This window comes from Eschrichtius robustus, chromosome 3 (assembly GCF_028021215.1).
Source record: "Eschrichtius robustus isolate mEscRob2 chromosome 3, mEscRob2.pri, whole genome shotgun sequence".
NCBI classification, from domain to species: Eukaryota; Metazoa; Chordata; class Mammalia; order Artiodactyla; family Eschrichtiidae; genus Eschrichtius; species Eschrichtius robustus.
Window position 1 is genome coordinate 1203731 of NC_090826.1, and position 25565 is coordinate 1229295.

General features: G+C 58.6%; 1 protein-coding gene across 1 annotated transcript in view; it reads left to right on the top strand.

Annotated features, from left to right (window-relative positions):
- Positions 1 to 5338: 5338 nt before the first annotated feature.
- Positions 5339 to 25565, top strand: part of PRKCZ (protein kinase C zeta) — a 97695-nt gene continuing 77468 nt past the window's right edge. The window contains exons 1-4 of the mRNA XM_068537690.1: positions 5339 to 5409; positions 9836 to 9957; positions 10928 to 11017; positions 12707 to 12757. Of these exons, the coding sequence (XP_068393791.1) occupies positions 5339 to 5409; positions 9836 to 9957; positions 10928 to 11017; positions 12707 to 12757 (334 nt within the window). The remainder of the gene's footprint in view (positions 5410 to 9835; positions 9958 to 10927; positions 11018 to 12706; positions 12758 to 25565) is intronic.

Sequence of the window (25565 nt, forward strand, 5' to 3'; positions counted from 1 at the left end):
CCTCTGGCACACGCACACGGAGGCTGTCTGTCTGTGTCTAACCCGCAGACAAGCCTCGCCGTGCTTTGAAACAGGGACCATCAGTGTAACTGACGGTTAAGCTGAGAACGCGCCACTGCCGGGGGGAGACAGGGCTGAGGCCCTCGGAGGGGTGACCTTGGAGCGGCCCCTCCCGGGCTGGACTCCGGCCCCGCCCAGGACCCCGCGAGCGGCTCCGCGCCTCCGGCCGTGTCCCCGCCGCGCCCTCTGCCGGGACCGCGCAGCATTGCGCCCGCGGGAAGGCGCCTGCGGCGGGGGGGGGGGGCTTCGATGCGCTCCACACTCCGCAAGGCAGCGGCCCCGCCGCGGCGACGCACCTGCTCCAAATGCCGGCAGTGCCGGGGGAGAAACCGTCACCCTCTCCTGAAGGAAGCCCTTCGGGTACACACAGGCGCCCCCCCACCCCGGGGTCTGCCCCACGCCGCAGGCCGTCCTGCTCCCGGGGCCCCCAGGGCCTTTCTCAGGCCGCCCGGACCCCTCTGCTCCTGACCCACCCCTCCCGCCCTCAGGCCCCACAGCCAGCCTCCCTTCCGGGGCCCTAGGCAGACCTCGCTCTCTCCGACCAAGCTGCCAGGTCTGCGACCTGTCCCCCGCCAGGGTGCAGCGCCCAGTCGGTCCGCAGTCGACCTCCCTTGAATAAATGAAGGAGCAGGTGAAACGAATGTTGACATCGAACCAGTGTCTCCAAATCTCGAGATCCGAGACGAAGAAAGGAAACATCTGCGGCCCATCCCTCCCACAGCTGCGCGTGCCAAGCGCCTGTCCGCGGGCGTCCCGGGCTCTCCCGTGACCTGCGTGCTCCTTGCCAGGCCCCGCCCGGGTCAGTGTCACACCTGGCAGGATGACCAAACACCCACCCCCACCCCACGGGCCCAAGCAGATGCTGGCTCCGGCAGTCACCTCTTCCTGGGCAGCCCCAAGTGTTGAGTCGGCACAGGTGCCGCCTGTGAGCTTTGATGAGGAAGGTCCCCAGGCAGGGTTCTGAGAAGGATCCCTCAGGAGGGACCACCGACCCCCACGGGAGACCTCTGCTCCTGTCTGATGAGGCTCACCGAGCATAAACTCCACCTGCCTTTCACCTTTCACCTAGAGGAGCTCAAAGTTGTTGAAAGTACTCATAAAGAACATTTAACAAAGAAAATCAGGGGGCGAGCCACACGCTGGGGCCCCACTCTGCCCTCTGCAGGCCCTGCCCACCTCCTCCCCACGGTCCCACAGCGGGTGGGATGCACAGGTTGCAGCCCCACCCTGGGTCCCAGGTGACAGGTGACAGGAGGGGCAGAAGGCCCGGCTGGGTTTGGGGGGGCCGGGCAGGGGGAAGGTCTCCTCTCCCTGCACCTGCCGTGCTGTCGGAGCTCTACAGTGAGCCATTGTCACTTTTCTAATCAGCTAATAACAACACACGTTTGTACTTTTCACTTTGGAAATAATAGGTGTTTGTGATCATGAACGTATATGAGATCTTTGTGGAAAACTGGGAAATACAGAAACTGCCCAGAGTGAAAAGGACCAGCCCGCAGCTGCCAGGCCCCTTGCGGGTCTGTCCCGCCTGCGCCTCCGTCCAAGGGTCACTGCCGCTCCGCCCCAGGTGACATCATTATGCTGCAGCCTGCCGACGGGTGGGCCCCAGAACAGGTCCGGGGTCCTTGGAGGACGACTGGTCCCAGCATTTCTGAGGGGTCTTCACCCATTCGTTCATTAATTCATTCATTCCAGGTGTGCCAGATGCCTGACGCAGTGGGGATACAGCAGTGACCCAGGCTGATGGGGTCCCAACCCCGCCAACTACCCAAACACCCCATGCCCGTGGCCCGGATGCAGGGCAAGAAGTGGATGCCAGGCAGGCACAGCTGCCTGTCGCTCAGTCGGGACCAAGCCCTCTGTCCTCGAGGCCCTGAGAGGGATGGCTCAGTGGCCCTGCCCTCTGGAGGGGGTCTGCTGGCCTGGGCAGCAGGTCGTCGTTTTGCAGAACTTGTTGGTGGGGGGAGGGTCCTTCACCCTCCCCCCTCCAGCGGCCTCAGGGAAGTGTTCTGGGCACCACAGGCAACCCATGTGCCCTCAACCGGGCCTGGGGCTAGACATGGTCAGGGACACCCTCCCCTCCTGGAATACGCCTTTCTCCTCCCCCAACCCCCATGGGGAACAGAGGCCCCACCCTCCAAACCCACCTGACCCTGAGCAGGCAGCTACCGGTGCCCCCTCGGACTTCCTCACCAGTACTGGGTGACCCAGCTTCCAGGACAGAGGGTCCCATGTGGCACTCAGGTCTGCAGGCGGAGGCCAGTACCCACGGGGCCACCTGGGATGCCCAGAGCTCCTACCGTGACCAGGGCTTCCCTGGTTAGAAAGGGCTCTTGTGTCTGGTGGGGCCTTGGATGGGGCATGTCCAGGAGATGGTGCCCAGAGAAGGGACCCTCGCTAGCCTGTGCTACCAGCAGGGGGAAGAGGGCATCAAGGACTGGACCCCCTGGCCCCTCCTCCTCTGCCCTCACCACGCTCTGAGGCAGGAAGTCAGAATGGGTGGGGGGACGGGGGGCGGGGGTGGTGCTGTGGGATGTCTTGCTCTTCTCCGCCCGTCAGGATGTGCCCAAGGCCGTGTGCCAGGCTGGGCTCCCGGTGGCCCAGGGGACACAGCCACAGTGCTGGCCATGGGGCCAGGTGAGGGGCTGGCACAGGGCGCTGCATCCCACACGCTCACCTCTGGGCTGCAGGCTCCTGCTCCCTCCTGTGAGCGCCATGCTGCTCCCCTCACGTGACAAACCCTCGGACCCCTCCCCTTTCTCATGCACCTGACAGCCAGGGAGCTCGGTGCCCATGCCGGCGCGTGGAGGAGTGCCCACGGGGTGGGGTCGGGAGCAGACTAACACGGGTGTCAGGGATGTTGAGACTCAAGGGAAGCGAGGGTCTGGGCAAAGGTGCCACAGCACATGCGAAGGCCCTGAGCCAGGAGGGAGCCAGGGGGCCGGTGTGGAAAGAGCCACAGTGAGGCTGGTGGGAGACCGGGCAGAAAGGCCTGGGGTCCCTGAGGACGATGCAGACCACTGCAGGTCTTGAACACCAGAGAGATGGACACAGATGGACTTAGGTTTTAGGGAAATTGGAGGCTTGGACCAGGTGGCAGCAGTGGAGGTGGTCGACACGGCAGGAATCTGGAGCTGCCAGGATCTGCAGATGGTGGTAGGCTGGGTGTAAGAGGGAGAGGAAGCAAAGGAAAGCCCAGGAGTTTTGAGGTGAGAATGAGGAAAGAAGGGGTGGGCGCCCTGAGGTGGAGGATGGCATGTCAGGGAGCTCTGGCGTGATGAGAGGTGCGATGGTGGGGGAATCAGCCCAGCGGGGCCATCTGAGCTTGGGATGGTACTTCGAGCCCTAAGTGGACACGAGCAGCTCAAGGGCTTGAGAAGCACCCATGACTGAGGCGGGGGCGGTGGGGACGCATTTAGAGGCTGACGAGGAAGCGGCAGAGGCACAAGGAAGAGACAGCAGCGTCCTAGGGTGAGGACACTGCCAAGGGTCAATTCAGAAAAAGCTGACAATTGGCCACTGTACTTAAAACACAGGAGATGGTAGTGACAGTGGCCTCAGAGAAAGTGGCAGGAAAGATAAAGTGGAGATAAGGGCGGCAGAAAGCTCTGGGCAGGAGTTTGTTGTAGAGAAGAGCAGAGAAATGGGCAGGTGGCTGGACGGCTGTAGGGTGCAGAGGACTTTGTTTTTTATTAGGACGGAGAGTTCACAGCACCCTAAGTAGGTGAGAGGTGGGCTGTCAACAGGTTTCTCTGTGCCCATCTCTAGGGAGAATATGGTTCTCCAGGGACACCCAGCACCCTGTACTAGGAGGCGCCAGGAAGCTCTGTGGAATGAAAGAGTGAATGAGAAATCCTTACAATTGTCCAGGTGAAGAGTGGTGAAGGCTTAGCCGGGACTGGAGTCGGGGGGGTGGGGGTGGGGGTGGGGGTGGGGGTGGTCAGAGGTTGCCAACGGGCTGGGGTGGGGTGGGGAAGGGGAGGGAGGCAACAGGGGTGTGGCCCAGAGTAGGACAGGCCTTGGCAGGGGCGGCAGGGATGAGGGGTCTGTAGATCTCTGAGCCCGGGGTGCGCACCTCGTGCCCAGCTGAGGTCCCACAGACTGCAGATTTGGGCCACTGTGGATGCAACCAGTAAGGGATGGGCCCAGGATGCAGGCACCTGGTGGGTGGGGGCGTGGATAGTATTCCAAGGCGACAGTCCGGAACAAACGCACGGTGTTAATAAGACCCAGAGAGGATGTGGATTCAGAAGTGAAGGTCACGGGCGAGCTGGACAAACGCGGCCTCCTAGTCCCGAACCGAGGAGTGAACTGGAGCAGAGGGAGCAGGCTAGCGAGTGTAGACAAACCCGCAGAAGGAGGAGGGCGGCTGCGGCCGGGAGAACCCACTGAGCCCGGACCTGCCGGCCGTGACCTTCGCTGGGTTCTCTGCTCCTCGCAGTCTGTCTCCGCAGTTGTAAGCTGGCCGGACGCGGGTCACGCGGTCCGAGCGCGGTTCGGAATCCAGGGTCTGAGCGGCGGGCCGCAGTCGTCACGGGCGACCCGTCCCCGCTGTCCCCTAGCCCAGCGGCTCGCAGACTCGCGCTCATCCCATTTACCCGGGCTTGTTAGCACAGACTGCTGGAGTTTCGATTCAGCGAGTCTGGGCTGGGCCGAAGGCTTGAATTTCCAACAAGTTCCCGGGGCGCGCAGCGCACGGGCCCCACCTGGGAACCGCGGCCGCGGGAACCCACTTCACCGAGGGATCAGCGCGCGGGGCAGACACGGGTCTTCGGTTGCTGGGCAGAGCCGGGCCGCGCGCGCCCCCATTGGCCCCAGGTGGGGCCGTGCCCCGCCCGACAGGTAGTCCGCCCCGCGCCGCGCCATTGGGCTGCGGCCGTGGGGTCCCCCGAGGATTGGCCCAGGTGGCGGCCCCGCCTCGACCTCATTGGCCGCAGGTGCCACCGCCTCCGCCCCGGGACCGCCCGCCCCGCCGATTGGCCGCCGGCTGGGCCTCGGGTCGGCCATGTTCGGACACCCCCCGCCCCCCGCGAGGCCTGACGCCGGACTCCGTGCGCGCCCCCACTGGCGCGCGCTCGCCGGCCGCGCCCCCGCCCCGCCCCGCCTGCAGCCAAGTTCCGCGGAGTTAGCCGGACCGGCGCTCCTCGGTACCCGCGCCGCGCGCTCCCTTCCGCGTTCCGCCGTCTGCCTCACCTGCGCCCCGGCCCGGCCGCTGGGGCCCCGCGCCATGGCCCGAGCGTCCGGGGCGCGGCGCTGACGGCGGCCGGCGGAGCGCGCCATGCCCAGCAGGACCGGCCGCAAGATGGACGGGAGCGGCGGCCGCGTCCGCCTGAAGGCGCACTACAGCGGGTGAGCGCGAGCGCCCGACGGCAGGGCCCGGCCGGGGCGGGGGGCGTGTGCGCCGAGGCGGCGGGGCCGAGGGCAGAGCCGGGCGCGGGGAGCGGCCCCCGACAGCGCCGGCCGTCGGCGACCGTGTCGTCGCAGCTTCGGGAGGCCGAGGGCTGGGGGCAGCCGGCCGTGGCGCGGGAGGGAGGGGACAGCGAGGCCCCTCCGGGCCCAGGAGCGTCCCGGGAGGTTCGGAGGCGCCAGCGCCTAGAGGCGGCCCTGGGCGAGGCGGGCGCTCCGGGCGCACTTGAACGTCATCGGCGGGAAAGCTCGCGGGCAGGGTGGGGTCGGCCTGGCCCCCCGGCGCCCTAGCTCGGGGTCGCCGGGCCCAGTTCGGAGCGCGCGGCCACGCGGGTCTCTCCGCGCCCCGACGAGATTTTCCTGGGCTGGGACTTGTCCGGAGGGGAGGCGGGCGTCTGGCACGCCCCGCAGCCCCGGGCCCTGTGTTGACACTCTCCCTGGAAAGTTGGCCGAAACATTCAGGCCACAACCTGTAAGGACGAAAGTTTTTGTCAAATTGTGAAGACTGCCGGCAGGTTTTAAAAACCGAGGTTTTCCTAAACTTTTTCCAATGTACCCGACCAGGTCTCAGTTTCAGAACCGTTTCATGACCGGGTGAAGGGCAGGTGCGGTGAGCCGGCTGGTCGCGCGAATGGAGGGCGCCTGGAAGGGCTGGGGCCCTGCGTCCGCGCTCGGCGCCCTGGATTCGACCTGCCTCCCTGTGAAAGGGGGCGAGCCGGCGCCCACAGGGGTCAGTGACCGGAGCGCCTGGCCCGGCCCAGAGAGCGCTCGCTGGATTCTCGGCCGCGTCGGGACAGCCCTGGTGGGGGGGAGGGGCTGCGCCCAGAGGCTGGGACCGCGCTGCGCGCTCAGTGCAGGCTGAGGTCGGAGAACTAGGAGCCTTTGCTGCTGCTTCTTTCCACTGGTGTTGGTCTCCGGGAGCCCCCAGATTGGACTTGGCTGCTCCCAGGGTCGCCTCTGCCGGGGAGTGGGGAGGGGAGCGGACCTTGGCCCCGCAGATGAACTTGGTGGTCTCGGCTGCAGTGGCGCCGGAGGAGGGGCTTTGGGCTCTTGAGCTGGTGAGCGCACCTTGTTGGGGTGTCTGTCAGGCCTCTCCTGCCCTCTGTGCTGTCCTCAGCCTGACCCCCTCGGAACGCAGTGGAGGGGGCAGCGAGGGGAATTGGTGGCAGTGCCCCAGAAGAAGGATTTCTGGGGGGGGGAATGACTGGCCAGCCCACCTGAAGAGGCTGACGGGGTCTTGTCTTTTGGCTGGCAGGGTGGGCTGCAGACTGAAGCTGGTGAGGTGTTAGCCAGGTCCTGGGCCTCGGCTGGTCCGAGGGTCTTGGCTCGCTGAGGTTAAGGAATGGCTGTCATACATCAGAGACAGTCCTTTTCCCTGCCTGGAACCATGGAATTGAGCAACAAGTGACTGAAAATCAGAGTTGATCCTTAGTGAGAGGAAGTCCACACCCGGAGAGGCCAGGGGGCAGGTGGGAACCAGACCCCCAGCCTTCCCCCAGGACGAGTTCAAGTAGGCACTGCGCCAGGGCTGGAAGGCAGACCAGGCAGTTGTCGTGGGCAGAGTTCAGGAGCTCCAGGGAGTTCTGGCTGAGCTGCCTGTCCGTCCCCTCCCCGGGCTTGGGCCCCTGGAGAGCGCTTTGGTTACCGGGGGAAATGTGACCTGTTGAGTCTGGTTTCCCGGCCGATGAGGCCACACCCTATACCCTTCCCTCTACTTTCCCTTCCCAACCTCCCCTCCTTCCTCTCTCCTCCCCTCCCTCTCTCCTCCCCTCCCTCTCTCCTCCCCTTTCCTCTGCCCCTTCTCCGTCCCCTCCTCGTCCTCCCTTCCTCTCCCTGCTGCGGCTTCCTCCCCTCCTTCTCCCACTCTTCCTTCTCTCCCTCCCACCCTCCTCATTTCTGCCCCAGGCTGACCGTTCCTCCTCGATCCCAGCTCCTCACGCCTCCCGATGCTTTCCCGAAAGTGCTCCGCACTGGTGCCTCTCCCTGGGATGAGAGAGTCTGGCGTCTGAGTTGGGAGACAGTCCTTAGCGGGCGTTGACCTGATGCTGGCTCCGGAAAGTGTCCGCTGAGCTCCGCGCTCACTTATCCAAACCCCGTGGGTCCAAGTGAAATTCTGTCCCTGTGCTGCCACTGCAGGTTATTTTTAAGCAGCAGGGCCGGGAGGTGAGGGTCAGATACATTGGAGACACTATTCTTAAAAATAGGGGGTCGTCAGCCGCCCCCACTGGGGATGCCTTCTCCCCGTCGCCCTTTCCCATCCCCTCCCCTCCCCGCCCCAGGCCCACCAGAGGCTTGAGATCACGGTCTCCCCCTCGCCAGCTGGGCTTTTGGAGGGTGTGCAGTCACCGGACTCTGAGGGTGGGTCCGGGGGTCCGGCAGCTTCTGTGTTTTCGGGGGGTTTCCAGGTGATGCATGCTGGGTTTGGAGACCCTGCTCTGCATGCTTTTCTGAGATCACAGGAACAACTTGGCTGGATCTTCCTTCTCTGCAGCTCAAGCTTGTCTTCCAGAACTCTTATTGAGGGCCTGCTGTGTGCAAAGCCCGGGCCTGGGTGCATGGCTTGGGCAGACCCAGGAGTCCCGGGAGGGGCCGTCCAGCAGGCTGTTGCCCCAGCCTGGGGCTCTGTCTTGGCGCCCTGAGCTGGCAGCCTCAGGATCCCGTTTGCTCAGAGATGCTGCTTGATTCGGGTTTGGGATGACATTAAGGGTGGTGGTCAGGGGTCTGGCCAGGGGTTGGGACAGTCCCTCCCTACTGGTGCCAGGGTCATGCGTTGGAGGGAAGAGCTGCAGTGCTGTCACTGGGTGATGAGCTTGGGGCCCAGGGGCGCCTCCAAACCACTGGGGAGCTGCCCACCTGAACTCTAGGCCCTGAAATGCTGGGGGGTGGGGACTAGCTGCCACCTGGGGGCAGAACTGCGGGGGAGGGTCATGGGGCAGGGAGAGGTCAAAGGTGAAGGGATGGCAGACTGACTTCCAGAGTCCCCTGCGGCAGGGGGACTGGTGGATGCTGGGTCATTGGTGAGTGTGGGCAGCGTGGGTGCCAAGTCTGGGTGACCCCAGGATGATGGGGTGGGTGCGATGGGGGCTTGGTCTCTGGGGCCCCCACTGATGAGCCATGTGAGCCCTCTGTGCCCTGGTTTGCCAAGACATCGCAGGCTGTGGTGAGCTCGGGGCCCCGGGGGCAGGTGCTGTGGGTCTGTGAGCAGATGGGGCCAGTTCCAACGAGAAGGGGTGGGTGGCTGGGGGCCATATCCCCCCACCCACTAGGGTGAGTGACCCGTGGGCCGGGCCCCAGCTGTGGTGGGCGCCCAGCAGACAGGTCTTGGTGGCCCTGGATGTTACCTGGTGGACAGAGACTCTTTATAAACACACGTTTGATAGAATTCAGCAGCCAGCAGTGTTAACGCCAAGCAGATCCTGCATTTCTCTTGTATGGGATGTTTCAGATCTTTCTTCATACGCTCCACGCCCTTGTGTCAGTTGTTGGCAAAATTTCCCCAAAACTTGAGTGTATTCTAAAGTGGTTCTTGCTCAGAGTCTCAATAAGCATACCCGAGTCAGTGCCATCCCTGCTTTGGGTGGTGGGTGATGGGAGGGGACAGTGCATGGGGGGGATACCCCTCCCTCCCTATCCTAGCGGGGGTCGAGCGTTTCCCTCGTGCTGACTTGCCTCGCCCCCGAAGGGCCAGCCCTCAAAGGCTGACCGTGAATCCCTGAGCTGTCTCCAATGATCCAGCTTCTACTTCCCTATTTTGGATGAAAAGATAAAAGGTAGTGACATTCTGGGACTGGCTTTTCCAAAAAACCGAACCTGGAATTGTGTTGTGGCCGCACCAAAGGCAGTCGAATGGTCCCTCCAGGGTTTCAAGAAGCTGCGGCCTTGGATTAATAAGTTACTGCCTTCTGCCCCCACCCCCCCAGTTTCCGTCTTCTGAAGGTATATGACGTGGCCCTGTTGGCGCCATGGAGGTTGGGGGACGGTGTAATGAGGCCGGTGGGCTTGAGATGAACGGGCTGTGTCCAGCCGCCCCACCCTTCTTGGCTGACCGTTCTGACAGCCTCACTCCTGGTGTCCAAGCAGGTCTGCCCGGCCTCCACGGGGGGGTGGGCAGTGCTTTCTGCCGTGCCCACCCTGGTCCTTCCGCCCCACTGAGGCACACCCAGGCACCCAGATAGATCTTTCTGCACAAGGGCACTCATGGTGGTAACTTCGTAGACTGCGGGCAGTGGTTCTGGGACAGGCTGTAATATTCTCTTTGGGGACGACATCGCTTCATTTATTTGATCAGTAACTTGGTTAATCAATCATCAGTACTTCATGTGGCTTAGATATGCTCCATGGTGAGACCTGTGCATCCTTTCTGCCCCAGGGACATCCTGATCACCAGCCTGGACTCCGCCACCACCTTTGACGAGCTCTGTGAGGAGGTGCGGGAGATGTGCCACCTGCACCAGGGCCACCCGCTCACCCTCAAGTGGGTGGACAGTGAAGGTAGCGCCTGGGCGTGTGTCGGTCGGTCGGGTTGTGCACCTCTGAGTCTGTGCGCAGCCCCTTCTGGGGGGAGATGGACAACCCTGGAATTAAACTGGTTAAATTTAACAAGCTTCCCCACTGGGGTCGTTGGAAGCTGTTTCCTGGGAAGAGGCTGCGACAGGTGCGTGGGTGGGGGGTGGGGGGTGAGCTGCCCCTCTGGGGGGGCCATCCACCCCCGCAAGGCCAGCTCTGGTCTGGGCGCTAGGGAGAGGCTGCAGGGTCTCCACACCTTGCACGGCTCCTTACCCTCCTTACGTGACCTTCCTTCCTCATATCCTGGGTTTTTCTGGTGGGTGATTTGGAAGCTGAGCTCTTCATTTTCTCGGGGAAGTGGGGAGGGTAAGGGTGGCCGGGGCCCCAGGGTCCATCTCTCCTTCCCTCTCCCTCCCTCCTCTTCTCCCTCTCCCTCCTTCCTTCTTTCCTGCTGCCGGACACACTTCGGAGAAAGCGGAGGGTTTGGTAGACCGTCCAGGAGAGACTGCCTGGCAGCTCTCAGCGTGGACAAGGGGCAGGCAGACCTCTAGCCGCGCCCCTTCCCTCTGGAACCTGGCCGCGTGGGGCGCTGGCTGTCTGTGGATCTGTGCCCCTGTCCAGCCGCAGCGGGCAAGGAGCCCTTCCCTCCGCTCTGGGACTGGCTAAGAGTGTGCTTACTCTCACCCTGGCTGGGAAACCTAGGGCGCCTTAGCTCCCCGCGTGGCCTTCTCGGGCTGCGGGTGAACTCATTGCCCTTCTGGGCTTGACTGGTTCTGATGTCGGGCCCTGGCTGGGGTGACCTGCTGGTCAGGCTGGTCGCTCTGGGACCGGTCAGCTCTGCTCTGGGCAGCTGGTCACAAGCAGTGGGACTACCCTCCCAAACTCGGGTTCCCGCCACCGTGAACCCCTCTGCCTTGGGCCTGCGGTGGCCTCATCCATGTCTCATGTCCACCAGGTGACCCTTGCACTGTGTCCTCCCAGATGGAGCTGGAGGAGGCCTTCCGCCTGTCCTGTCAGCGCAAGGACGAAGGGCTCATCCTTCACGGTCAGTGCCGGCCAGAGGGCCGTCTGGGGAGGTGTGGGGGGGGGTCAGAGGGGGGCGGGAGGGCGTGGGCGCTTTGTCGGACCAGGAGCCACATGGAGGATTGCAGTTTAAGATCTTAGGATGCCCGAGAATGTAAGGATGTGGAATAGGATGCAATGGGGGTTTTTTCTCTTACATTTTATTATCCAGATAAAATTGCTCTTGTAAGGAGAAGCCCGGGTCCTGGAGGTGGTTAGCCCTCACTGCCCTCGTTTCCTGGGGGCGGCATCGCTCACCTGCCCCCACCTTTTCGGGAGCTCCGAGGGCCTGGGGCCCACGCGCCTGCGGGCAGAGCAGGGACAGTGCCGCAGCCCTGCCCCAGGGTGGACGAGACCTTCCCCGTGGCTTTCTGCAGGCTCACAGCCTTCCTCCGCTGGTTAAGCTCAGCGCGGGGTAGAAATTGAGTAGCGGGAAGTGTTCCTTGCTATCGTGTCAGTATCGTCTTTAAATCTCAGGTTTTCAGACTGTGCCCCCCAGCACTTTGGGGTTCTGCAGGGTGTCTGCAGAGAGAGCATAGTTCTGGCAGCTGTGGCCGCGCTGCCACATCTGCATCCGCTTCTAGTGCAGCTTATACTCTGGCGGGGGCCGTGGACAGCTGAGCCCAAGAGCCAGGACCAGCGCATGAAACCATCTACAGTGTTCTTTTTTATTTTTTTAAATTTAATTTATTTTTGGCTGCCTTGGGTCTTTGTTGCTGCGTGCGGGCTTTCTCTAGTTGCGGCAAACGGGGGCTACTCTTCGTTGCGGTGCACAGACTTCTCGTTGCAGTGGCTTCTCTTGCTGCGGAGCATGGGCTCTAGGCATGTGGGCTTCAGTAGTTGTGGCTCGCGGGCTCTAGAGCGCGGACTCAGTAGTTGTGGCGCACGGGCTTAGCTGCTCTGCGGCATGTGGGACCTTCCTGGACCAGGGCTCGAACCCATGTCCCCTGAATTGGCAGGCGGATTCTTAACCACTGCCACCAGGGAAGACCCCGTCCACGGTTTTCTGTTGGACCATCGTTCTCTCTGACGCTGGACTAGTGGTTGGTTAAAATACCTAGTTTTTGTAGCCCTTTGTATGAACGTGGATTAAATGTCAAACCTACGCTCGTCCACTGCATGGTGGTCGTTAGCACATCTGTGTTGACTCGACAGTGAAAGGTTTGGTACTTTCAAAATTCACTCTATTTTCTAGATTAAGAAAGAGGTCATTTTAGCTAGGTTTTAATACGTTTAACTTTCTTCTCTAGTAACTTATTGTGGAAGCCCAGGGTATATTTTAACATGCCTAATTTTGAACTCCATTTTGAGTGTAAAGAAGTGGAATGAAATGTGCTTTCAAAAGTCAGTTTTCAAGGGAATTTTGGTTCTTTCCCATTTGCATATGGACTTAGTACACATCAGGAGTCCTTTTGGGACGGCTCTGCTCTCGGGACCCCTCTGGTTGCTTTTTCCCCTGGATTTTTCCGTGCAGCTCTGTGTCTCATCACAGGGAGTTTGGCACACATCGATGTGCTGGGTTTCCAAGGTTTTGCCTTAATGAGCATCTCCCAAGAGCAGGCCCTCATCGCAGTGGGGGCTTTGCGGGCAGCCTGACTCCAAGCAGGACTTGTCACGAGGCCGCAGTGGGCACTGACATGCGCTCTCTCTCTCTCTCTCTCTCTCTGTGCAGTTTTTCCCAGCATCCCCGAGGAGCCAGGCATGCCCTGTCCGGGAGAAGACAGTGAGTACCGCCTCTCCCATGACGTGTGTCACGGTGATGGGTTGACGTGTCTGCTCTGCAAGGCGGGGAGGATGGAGCTTGGCGGCCCGAGGCTTAGGTGCTCCTCGCGAAGTGTCTGAAAGCAGAGTGGGCAGCTGGTGTGGCCTCGTGTGGGGTTTTCACTGGTGTCCTCGCCCTTGGCTAGGGATGTATCCACCATCCGACAGGGCACCGGCTCGGTCAGTGGTGCCATGAGGTAAAGCCCAGGAGAAGCCCTGATGTCCCCGGCGGGAAGGGCCCTGGCTGGGATGGCTGGACACTGCTCCCGTGTGTCTGTCCCCGCTGCGGCCACCCCCAGACCTGGTCATCGGCCCCTCCCAGTCCTTCCTGGGTCCCCCAGGGAGGCACCCGTTCCTCCTCCACGGCAGGTCTGTTGGTTGGAGATGGAGTCCCAGGGGCCGTGGGTCAGAGGAGAGCTTCTGACCACGCCCCGGAGGCCCCCCGACCCTGAACAGTGTGCCTGCCTCGTCTTTCAGGGCAGGGCCCCCACTGGGTGGGGCATAGAGAAACTTGACACCCATCACCAGACCCTCCTCGGGCCCTGGCCTGGTGCTGAGGGGCTCTGGACCACGGTGGCTGCTTGTCCAGTTAGGGGGGCTTGGCTCAGCCTCCTGCCAGCCGGGGTCCCAGGGCGGGCTCCGGATCAGGTCCCTGGGCGCGGCCTCTGGGTGCCAGCAGCGTCCTGTGTGGGGTGGGAGCGGATTTGAGCAGAGGCCGGACTGTCTGTGGTCTGTCAGACCCAGTGAAGCTGTTCAGTGGGCACTTGGGTGCATGAGTCTTGCATTTCGGGGAGCAGTCGGGGCTGAAGAGAGGTTTGGGAGCCCTTAGCATAGAGAAGACTGTTGAGGCCACGGAGGGTGTGGCCAGTGATGAGGGCCGGGCCCTGGGGTCTCCCAAAGAGAACAGGGGACCCTGGAGGAGCAGTCAGCAAGGCCATGGAGACATCCCGATCGTGGAGTCCTGCCGCAGCAGCCCAGGGGCTGGTGGGAGGTGCTGCCCCAGGGGGCGGACATGAGGGGCAGGTGTGGGCTGGGGGGAGAGTGAGGAGTCCCAGCGCATCCTGGCTGGGAGGCAGATGTCCGCCGGGGGTAGATAAAGCCAGAGGTGGGGGGCGAGCCTGGAGCTTCTGAGGCCTGGAAGCCGCCCTGAGAAGGCGGGCGGGGGGGAGTCAGTCCCACGGGTAAGACTTTCTGGCGCCGCCCGCCCCGTCCAGGACAGCAGTCTCCTGTGCGCATGTGCGGTTTTGCTATGAGCGGCCCTTGGACCTGCCAGGACGTGGGTCAAGGCAGGACACTGAGGGGGTGGGGAGTGCGGCCAGCTGGGAGCAGACCCCACGCGCAGAAGCCCACCCACAGGAGCCCCAGGTGGCCAGAGAGGAGCTCGTCGGTGGGGGGCTCGGAGGCGGGTGGGCCTCCCAGGGGTCCTCATCCCCCGCGGGGCTGCCCCTCCCCGTGACCCCCCGCCCCGGGGTACCCACGTCTCACGGAAGGGGCACACTTTTGATAGTTCACGTTGTCTTTTCAGACATAAAAGGATAAAATAAGGTAGACCTTCCTGCTGGAAGGAGGGTCCCCTCCACTGTGCTCTGTACGAGGGGTCCCCCAGCTCGTTTCTTTGCCCCCTTGATGGCTCTCAACCACAGTGACAGGCTGTCTGTCTGCCCAGAGCCGTCGCCAGCAGCCCGTGCTGGCCCGCGGTGCGGGTGTCGCCCAAGCATCTCTGCATCTCGGGTCTCCGGCTGCCCAGCCATCAGCTCAGGCCAGGGCCCCGGCAGCGCCGCCCCGAGGGCCTCGGGCCTGTCCATTCTGTCCCCGACTCAGTGCCCTCCTGGCTTCATCCCCGCGTGGATGCCGCCCTGTCTGGGGCCTCATGTAGGGGATGGTGATGGGGGTCGGCACAGCCGATGCGGTGCCCTCCTGGGGTCGTGGGGGTCATGGGGTCTCTGCTGGAGGGTGACGTGGGCTGACGCGTGGGCAGGGGCTGCATCACCGCGGGGGAATGCAGAGAATGTGGGGCCATCCCCACTCGCAAGCAGGTCCTTGAGATGCTCACCAGGGGCGGCTCCGAGCTCCCGGCCACTCGCTTTTGTTGGAACATTCCAGCAGCCTCTCCACGGCCGGTGGAGGGTGGGGGTGTCGTCCCCTCCCCGGCTCTGCTCGTCCGGCTCGATCGTGACGCTGACCTTGGGCAGTTAGGACGGCCCTGCGCTGGTCCCCCGATGGCCCGGGTGCAGGCATGATCCTGGCACCTGCGTGGGCGTTGGTGTTCACTGCCAAGGCCGGGCGAGTGAGAAGGGTCAGGGTGGTGGGACAAATGGCACCCTTGACCCGGGTCAGGACCGCATGCAGATGCTGGCGGGTCTGACGGGCGGTAGCCAGACAGGGACACGCGGCAGAGATGCAGCCTCGAGGTCATGCCTGGGCATGTCCGGCCGGGCCTGTGTTCGTGGCAGCAAAGCCCCTTCCAGCACCTTCTGTGCAGGTTGTCAGCCTGAATTTAATCGATTCTATAGGGTTTTTAAAAAGTGGTGTAAAGTACACCTAACATAAGATGTGCTATTTTAACCACTTTAAACTGAACAATTCAGTGGCATTTAGTAGGTTCACCACCTCTGCCGTTTCTGAAACACGTTCAGGAAGAAAACCTAGTGCCCATGAGCCGTCACAGGTCCTCCGCTCAGTGCCCGACGGCCACCAAACTGCGCCATCTCTACGGAGTTACCCGGTGTAGACCTTTCATGTAAATGGAATATATGATGTGTGGTCTTCTGTAACTGGCTTCTTAGCGTGATGTTTGTGAACTTCATCCGTGTTGTAACGTGTATCAGAACTTCAATCCTTTTTTTTTCCCCAATTTTTTTATCACGGTGAAATACTCATAAAATAAATTTATCATCGTAACCATTTTTAAGTGTATAGTTCATTGATATAAACTGAATTCATATTGTTGTGCAGCCATCATCACCATCCGTCTCCAGAACTTTCTCATCTTCCCAAACCAACGCTCTGCCCGCCTGAGACGCTCACTCCCCACCCCTCCCCCAGCCCCGGCCCCACCCTCCTACTTTCTGTCTCTGTGAGTGTGGCTCCTCCAGGGACCTCACAGAAGCGGGATCACACAGAATGTGTCCTTTTGTGTCTGGTTTATTTCACTCGGCATCATGTCCTCAGGGTCCATCCACGTTGGAGCAGGTGTCAGAATTTCCTCCCTTTCTAAGTTTGAATAATATTCCGTTGTATGGATGGACCACGTTTTGTTTATCCATCATCTGACGATGGACACTTGGGTCGCTTCTGTGTTTTAGCTGCTCTGAATAATGCAGCTATGAACATGGGTGTAGGAATATCTCTGAGACCCTACTTTCAATTCTTTTGGGTATACATGCAATAATGGAATTGCTGGGTCATATGGTAGTTCTATTTTTAATTTTTTGAGCAACTGCCATACTGTTTTCTACAGTGGCAGCACCATTTTACATTCTCACCAGCAGTGCACAGTGGTTTTAATTTCCCCATATTTTTACCAATGCTTGTTGTTTTCTGGTTTTTTGATAGTAGCCATCCTGGTTGGGTGTGAGGTGACATCTCACTGTGGTTTTGATTTTCGTTTCCCTAATGATTAGTGATGTTGAGCCTCTTTTCATGTGCTTGTTGGCCACGTGTATGTCTTCTTCGGAGAAATGTCTACTCAAGTTCTTTGCCCATTTTGAATTGGGTTGTTTGTTTTGTTGCTGTTGAGTTTTAGGGTTTCTCTACATATTCTGATATTAACCCCATATCAGATATATGATTTGCAAACATTTTCCCCCATTCTGTGAGGTTTTTTTTGTTTGTTTGTTTATGGTGTCTTTTGGTGCACAAAATTATAAAATTTTCATGAAGTGCAGTTTTGTCTATTTATTCTTTTGTTGCCTGTGCCTTGGTGTCATATCCAAGAAATCATTGCCAAATCCCATGTTGGGAAGCTTTTGTCCTTTGTTTTCTTCTAAGAGTTGTATAGTTTTAGATCATACGTTTAGGGTCTTTGCTGCATTTTGAGTTAACTTTTGCATATGATGTTAGACGAGGGTCCAACTCTGTTCTTTTGCATGTGAATATCCAGTTTTCCCAACACCATTTGTTGAAAAGACTGTCGTTTCCCCATTGAATGGTCTTGGCACCCTTGCTGGAAATCATTTGACCATATGTGTGAGGGTTTATTTCTGGGCTCTCTGTTCTATCCCATTGGTCTATATGTCTGTCTTTATGCCAGTACCACAGTTTTGATTACTGTAGCTTTGCAGTAAGTTTTGAAATCAGGGAGTGTGAGTCCTCCAGCTTTGTTCTTTTTCAAGATTGTTTTGGCTATTCTGGGTCCCTTGAGATTCCATAAGAACTTTAGGATGTTTTTCTGCAAAAAACATCATTGGGATTTTGGTAGTGATTGCACTGACTCTTCAGATCACTTTGGGTAGTATTGATATCTTAACAATATTAACTCTCCTAATCCATAGACATGAGATGTCATTCTACTTATTTATGTCTTGTTTAATTTCTTTCAGCACTGTTTTATAGTTTTCAGTGTACAATCTATCACTTCCTTGTTAGATATATTCTTAAGTATTTTATTCTTGATGCTAATATAAGTGGAACTGTGTTTTTAATTTCCTTTTTGGGTTGTTCATTGTGAGGATATAGAAATGCAACTGATTTTTATGTGTTGACTTGGTACCCTGCTATCTTGCTGAATTTGTTTGTTCTAACAACGTTTTTGTGGAATCAGTTTTCTGTGTCATCTGTGAACAGAGATAATTTATTTCTTCCTTTTCAATTTATATGCTTTTTATTTATTTTTCTTGCCTAAATGCTCTGGTTAGAACCTCTAGTACTCTGTTGAATAGAAATGGTGATAGTGGGCATCCTTGTCTGTTCTTGATCTTGAAGGAAAAGCTTTCAGTCTTTCACCATTGAGTGTGATGTTTGCTGTGGGTTTTTCGTGTATGGTTTTTCTTGTATTGAGGTGGTTACCTAGTTTCCTTCTAGCGTATGAGAAATGTATGTGGTCCTTGTCCCTAGCTTACAGCGAGGAGCTCCTAAAACCCTTGGAATTTCCTGAGTGATAGGAGTGTCTTGTCATTCATTAGGAGGTGATTTAGGGTGGGGGCCCTGATAGCCTCAGGATGGGGCTGGTCACTGGAAAGACAAAGAGATTAGAGGCTTGGAACTTTCAGTCCCACCCCCTGACCTCCAGGGAGGGGTGAGGGGCAGAAGGTTGAACTAATCTCCAACGGCCAATGATTTAATCAATTGTGCCTACGCAGTGAAGCCTCCATAAAACCCCAAAAGGATGGGGTTCAGAGAGCTCTCAGGTCAGATTTGGGGGGAGTGGCTCCTGGAGAGTGTGGAAGCTCCGCGCCCCTTCCCCGTGTCTCGCCCCGTGCATCTTCCTTCTGGCTGTTCCTGAATTAATCTGGGAAGTTAAATGTTTCTCTGAGTTCTGTGAGCTGCTCTAGCAAATTAATCGAATTGAGGAGGGGGTGGTGAGCCTCCCATCTATAGCCGTGGGTCAGAAGCACAGGTGTCAACCTGGACTGGCAATTGGCATCTGAAGTGGGGTGGTGGGCAGTCTTGCAGGACTGAGCCCTTAACCTGTGGGATCTGACGCTACCTGCAGGGAGATGGTGTCAGAATTGAGTTAATAGCTTGGTAGTATGGGAAAAAAATACCAGGTACCTCCCATTCCTAGTTTGTTGAATGTATTTATGGTAAAAGGATTTTCTACTTTGTCAAGTGCCTTTTCTGCATCCATTGATATGATCCCATGTTTTTCTTTTGTTCTGTTAATGTGGTTCATCACATTGATTGTTCATCTTTTTATTCCAAGAATAAATCCCACTTGGTCATGGTGCATAATCCTTTTAATATGCTGCTGAATTTGGTTTGCTAGTGTTTTGTTGAGGATTTTTGTGTCAGTATTCTTAGGGGACATTGGTCCTTCGTCTTCTTTTCTTGTAGTCTCTTTGCCTTGCTTTGGTGTTAGGGTAAGTTGACCTCCTAGAATGAGTTGGGAAATGTTCCCTCCTCTTCAGTTTTTTTGGAAAAGTTGGAGAAGAATTGATGTTAGTTCTTCTTTATATATTTGGTAGAATTCACCAGTGAAGCTGTCAGGTCCAGGACTGTTCTTTGTCGGGGAGCTTTTTTTTTTTTTTTTTATTACTGATTTACTCTCCTTACTAGTTATAGGTCTATTCAGATTCTCTGTTTCTTAGTGATTTAGTCTTGGTAGATTCTGTGTTTCTAGGAATTTGTGCATTTCATCTAGGTTATCCAGTTTGTTGGTGTACAATTGTTTATAGTACTCTCTTACTGACTTCTGTGAAATCAGTAGTAATGTTCCTACTTTCATTTCTGATTTTAGTAATTTGAGCCTTTCTTTTTTTTTCTTAGTCCATCTAGCTAAAAGTTTGTCAATTTTGTTGATCTTGTCAACAAAAATGGTTTCACTGATTATTCTCTGTTTTGTTTATCTCTGCTTTAATCTTTATTATTTCCTTCTAGCTTCGGGTTTAATTTGTTTTTCTAGTTTCTTAAGTTGTATAGTTAGGCTGTTGATTTGAGATCTTTCTTACTTTTTTAAAAAAGTTTATTTAATTAATTTATTTATTTTTGGCTGCGTTGGGTCTTTGTTGTTGAGCGCGGGCTTTCTCTAGTTGCGGCGAGCGGGGGCTACTCTTTGTTGTGGTACGCGGGCTTCTCATTGCGGTGGCTTCTCTTGTTGTGGAGCACGGGCTCTAGGTGCGCGGGCTCCAGTAGTTGAGACACGTGGGCTCAGTAATTTTGGCGCACGGGCTTAGCTGCTCCACAGCATGTGGGATCTTCCCGGACAAGAGCTAGAATCCGTGTCCCCTGCGTTGGCAGGCAGATTCTTAACCACTGCACCACCAGGGAAGCCCCGAGATCTTTCTTACTTTTTAAGGAAAGCATTTATAGCTGTACATTTCTCCCTTAGCTTCGCTTTCTCTGCATCCCTTAGGTCTGGGTATGTTGTGTTCTTGTTTTCGTTTGTCTTTAAGTATTTTCTAATTTACAGTGTGATTTCTTCTTTGATCCATTGTTTAAGAGTGTGTCGTTTAATTTCCACACATTTGTGAATTTTCCAGTTTTCCTCCTCTTGTTAATTTCTAACTTGATCCTGCTGTGGTCGGAGAAGATATTTTGTATGATATCTGTCCTTTACAATCGATTGAGACTTACCATGTGGCCTGACTGTTGGGAGGGCAGAGTCTTAACCACTGCGCCACCAGGGAAGTCCCCCTCTTGGGTGTTTTGTCACATCTTGTGTATCCATTCACCTGTTGTTGGACATTGGGTTGTTTCTGCGTCTTGGCTATTGTGGACATTCATGTACAGATTATAGGTTTTTAAGATACTGAATTGGTCATTTTGTTCTGGCCGCAGCACAAAGAATTTTTCGAGTCTGTGTATGTTGAAGCATCATCAGAATAAACTGTCAGCAGGGCCCGGGAGATGCCCCACCTTAAAGGGTTCTGGCTTCTGTCCGGTTCCGCGTCCTGCGCAAGCCAGCTTGGTTGCCCTGCATTGCCCGCGAGGTGCAGGTGACGGAGGTGAATGTGCCGTCGGCTCAGCTGGGAGGCCGCGCTCCCTGCTGTCGGTAACGGGGGCCTGATGGCAGCTGGGAGACCCGGGAGGCTCCCTCCCACCAAACGGAAGCACCCTTCCAGGGCCTTCCGGGGCGCTGTGGGGAGAGCTGGGCTGGCTGGTGACGTCCCCGGGGCAGGCGGGACCTGCAGCTGGTGGCCGTTGGTGGCTCTGGGTGGCTTACTGGAGTCCAGGAATGACGTGGCAGCACTGGGGCCTGAGGGAGGGCCACCTGCTGGCTCTGGGCAAGGCGCCGGGCAGCCCAGGGCCAAGCACGGGGCGGTGGCAGTACAGAGGGGCTCTGTGACCTCATGGGACTCCCTCTGTGCCTTGTCCATCCTGCTGGGGGTCCTCCTCTGTCACTGTCCTGCCTCTGCTCACACGGAAGCGTTCATGTTTGATTTCTGTGCGTTCAAACCTGTTTCACGTTTTCCTTTCTGGCTTCCCCAAATGGAAGAAATATTTTGTTTCTTGCATTCTGGTCTTTGATCCGTCTAGAACGTACGGCTGTGTCCCAGGTGGTGTCGGCCTGGGTGTCTGGCTGGACGCGTCTCCTCTCTCACCACATGAGTGGCCAAAGCTCTCGGGCCCGAGATGCAGCAAACCCAGGTCTCTGCTCTGCCCCTTGGGCAGCGGGACTCGGGGAGCCTGTGAGATGCAGCAGATGTCGTACCTGGGGGCGGCGGGGACGCGGAGAATGCGCCGCACACGGGCCTGGGCCGTGGCTCCTCCAGAGCAGACAGTCACGGCGACAGACAGCAGGCTGGTCCCCGCTGGGATTGCCACAGTGGGCATCAGGGTCACACCCGGGCGCTGTGCGGGGATCCCGTCAGGGACCCTCCTCGCCTCCCCTTTGCCGTCCCACCCGCATCAGGAAGGGAGGGCGCAGGACCAGCAGGCGGCCGGCCCCTTCCGGGCAGGGTCCCTGAGTGCCCACTGGACGGCCTGCTGTAGGCTCTGCTGGGCCACTTGTCCTCGCAGCCCCGAGGCCCGACGGGAGGGAGAGGCCTGGCGCAGGGCAGCGGGGACTTGGGGGTGTGCGGTGCTGCTGGGCGTGTTAGGTCCTGGGCCTGCGTGACCTGGTACCCCGAGCTCAGAACAGCAGGAGACGGAGTCTGCAGTGGGAGCTATGGGGGAGAAAGGTCTGGCTCTTCTGGCCGCCCACTCCTCCCTCCGGCTTCATGGGCACCTCCCCTCTGTGTCCGCCTGTCTTTCCTCCTCTTCTTACAAGGACATGTCATTGTATTTAGGGCCACCCAGGTAACCCAGGATAATCTCGAGCCCCTTACTTCCTCACGTCTGTGAAGACCCTTTTCCGGGTAAGGTCCCATCTGCAGATTCCAGGGTCTAGTACGTGGACATGTCTCAGGGGCCCGCCCCCAGCCCCCTGCAATCCACTACACTCAGGTCCGATTGCCCAGTCTCCTCGTGGGGCGATGGGTGGTCCGATCCCCGCCACACCCTGTGGGTGTGGTCTGCCCCCGGGAGGTGATCTCTGCACAGGGTCCCTGCGGGCCTCTGGCGTGGAGCTTTGCGGCAGACACTGTGTAGGTTTGCAGGGAGCCCAGGGCCCTCGCAGTGTTCGGGTCGAGGTTCCGTGCGGAGCTCTGAGGGGTGGGACCCTGGGTCGGGCGGTGGGAGGTGGATTCACACCAGCCCCCCTCCTGACATGGGGTCACTGCAAGAAGTGTGGGGGACGGGGACCTGTGGGCTGAAGTTTGTGCTGCGGCCAGGCTGGCGGTCAGGTGCATCGCCTGGGCCGGCTTCTTGCGCACAGATTGTGGGTCTGGGTGGCATGTCCGTGGGTCTTCCCGCAGGGAGCAGGCCCAGCAGGGGCTAAGCGTGGCCAAGACCTTCAGCCCTTCTCCCAAGGACAGTGGGGTCCTGTTGCCCACTGCCCCGTCGGCCCCCTCTGACGGCCGCTGTCCTTAACATCTGGCCGCACTCCCCTCAATGTGACCGGACCCCTGTCAGCCACTCCTGCTGGCCCCTCCTCCACAGGGGCTCTTCCTAGGGACCTGACTCCGGCCTGGGGGGCTGGGGGTGATTGTCAGCTGGAGCGAGCCCCCAGCAGGGCGGCCGAGGGGTGGAGTGGCCTCCCTGGGAAGGTGCGGGTAGTGAGTGTGTGTGCCTGGCTGGGAATCAGGCAGGTGTCCAGGCAGCAGCTGCGGCTCTGCCAGTGGAGCAGATGACAGACCCGTTTAGCTACTGCCTTTCCTTACCTGGAAAATGCGGTAATGGGACTGTGGATCAGACACTGTTTGTAAAGCGCTGAGACCATCATGGAGCGAGTGGTTGTTCAGTGTGTTTTAAAGGACAGTTGGGGGCACTTACAGGGCAGAATAAACGCAATAAACGAAGCGCTCTCTGTCACTCGGGAGTGTCCCTGTGGGTGGTGAGTTGGCCCCAGGAGGGCTTCCTGGGGGAGGAGTCTCGTTGGAGGCCCTGTCACACAGAGTTAGCCATGGACACTGCAGGCGCTCTGGTGACCCCCGGGAAGGGGTGTGGGAAGGAGGGCTGCAGCGTCAACATCAGGATCCGGCTGGGGCAGGGCTGGCGGGTCTGGGCTCAGCCGGGCTTCTCAGTCCTTAAAGGCCTCGGAGAAAATGCAAATCTGGGGGTTTGGTGCTGGATCCCGTCTTAAAAGCCAGCGGTGTCCTGCGAGGTCCTGGGGACCTGACGCTGGCAGCCTGTGTGCTCCGTGTCATCGGTCCTGGCCTGTCCACACGCTCAAGCGACAGGGGTGTCCCTGGACTGTTGGGTGGGCTGGCTGGTGTAGGAACCCCCCTCCAGCCCGCTCCCGGGGAGAGGCGCCCCACGTTCTGGGGGGCAGGCGGTGCTGCAGAGGACCCTGCTTGTTACCTGGGTGGCCCTTGTGTGGCTCTGGGGCCAAGCCTGGCACCCAGGGCAGGACCGCCAGGGTCGGGGAGATTGTATCTGGGCCAGGAGCCTGTCCAGCCTCACCCCTCAGGTCCGGAGGTGGAGTCTGGCTAGGAGGGTGCTTGACTGCTGGCTTTGTCTGCAGCTGTGCCCCGTGCCGGCCCCTGTGGGCTGGGCCAGGCTTCCTCACCTGTCAGGAGCCCCGGGCCTTTGGGGGCTTTCGAAGCCCTCTTACTCCCAATCAGTGGCAGCGGGGTGGGGATGACAGCCTGGCCCTGCTCTCCCTGAAGCTGGGCCCCAAGCCATTTCCTCTTCTGTTCTGGGGCAAGAAAGCTTTCACAGCCTGAGGTGTTAAAGGCAAGTACCTGGATACATGCGAGTCAGCCTATGGGAGAGTGAGCGGAAGGGAGACTCACCTGGGCTCTCACCTGGGCACGTACGTCCAGAAGCCCAGAGGAGTGGTGACCACGGAGTGGGGCCGGGTTGGGGCTGGTGGGGACAGCCACGGGCTGCAGGGGCCACGGTGGGTTGCAGAGGAAGGGGCATCCCTGCCAGGGGCTGTGGGAGAGGAGGGGGCTCAGGCTGGGCCCCCTGCCCACCCGCCTCTTGTTCACGCTCCCACCCAGTGTGCCCGGAGCTGCTGTCCCGCCTGTTCTCTGGCTCTGAAGCTTCGCGTGCTTCCCGGACACACGCTGGGCAACCGCCCAGAAGCAGAGCGGGTCCTGGAGCGGCTTGGCTGGGGCACGTCTCCCGCAGCCACGACCCACCCAGGGAAACCAGGGGTCGCTCCGTGCGATGGTGGCGGCTCCTGAACGCACGTGTGTTTGTGAGAGCCCAGAGGGCGGTGCCGCCGTGCTGCCGGGTCCAAACCCCGGCTCTGGGCAGGTGGGGCAGCTTCCTGTGTCTCGGTTTCCCCTGCTGTGAAAGGGGTCTGGAGTGACCGCCCCCTTGGGTGCTGTGTGGGCACTAGCAGAGCTAGAAGGGCTCCGGGAACAGGCTGAGTACCCAGCTCGCCGCCTCCCCTGCCCGCCGCTGGTGGATCAAGGGCGGGGAAGTTGCCCCCGTCGTGCGCTCAGGGCCACCCAGTGTCCTCAGAGTGAGAGGACGAGAACGAGGCCCAGCGTGGGTGGGGGGCTGTGGGTGGGCCGGGTGGTCGAGCAGGCGTGGGTGGCCCGGTTACCACCGAATCCTTCCAGGAGAACGGACGCCTGTTATTCCCTGGTGTTTATAGGTGTGTGTACTGCTTTATTAAAAATCCAGTTTCAGGAAATTCCGTGGCGGTCCAGTGGTTAGGACTCTGCTGGGGCCCGGATTTGATCCCTGGTCGGGGAACTAGGATCCAGCAAGCCCCGCAGAGTGACCAAAAAAAAAAAAATGAAAAAAGAAAAAAATCCAGTTTCGTTCAGCTTTGTCTCAAATTATTTGCAATAACCTGGAACAGCTACTTTTCCACCTAAAATGGACTTCCAGTAAAATGAACAGTCTCCCGGTTCAGCTTGGGGTTTCTAGAGTTCTGCAAAGCTGGATGTTTGGAACGACTGGAGGAGAGATGGCTGGAGGGCAGCAGCTGTGACACCAAGCTCATCTTATGCAGGTTTTCCCCTTGGACTCAGGATAAATTTGCATTTCCCATCGAAGCCCACTGTAGATGTGATGGTTCCGCGATTTTATGATTTTATAGTCTTAGGGTTATGCCAACTTTTCCCGTAAAAGCCAAACGATAAATATTTTGGGCTCTTTGGGCCATTTAGCCTTTGTCTTGGGCTCTCCGCTGCCGTGTGGTGTGAAAGCAGCCCCAGTGCGGCAACGAGGGAGCAGGGCGGTGCTACCACGAGGTGTTATCGATGGATACTTTCACGGCTTCTGGGGACCTTCTACTCCAGTGGCGCTTCTGGAGTTGTACTGAGTTTCAAACACACTCGCACGGCCACTCGACGCCAGGTCAGAGAAGCTCCAAGGTGACTTCAGGCCGGAGCAAGGGAAGGAGCTGGAGTCCAGACCCAGAGCTTTGGCGCGGACTCTGTGTCGGGAACACGGGTAAGCGTAGACTCCTGAGCCGGCTGCCTGCCTAGAACCGATCAGAGGAGGGAAGCCGGGGCCGGGGCCGCTCGCCTCCCCAGCACAGGTGCCGGCCTGAGGGTGGGGGAGAGAAGTTTCCAGCATCTTCCGTGCCCCCTGCGTGAAGCCTGGCCACGCAGGCTCAGCACAAGCACTGGGGGCTCCAGGGAGGTGGGCCGAGTCCCCTCGTGATT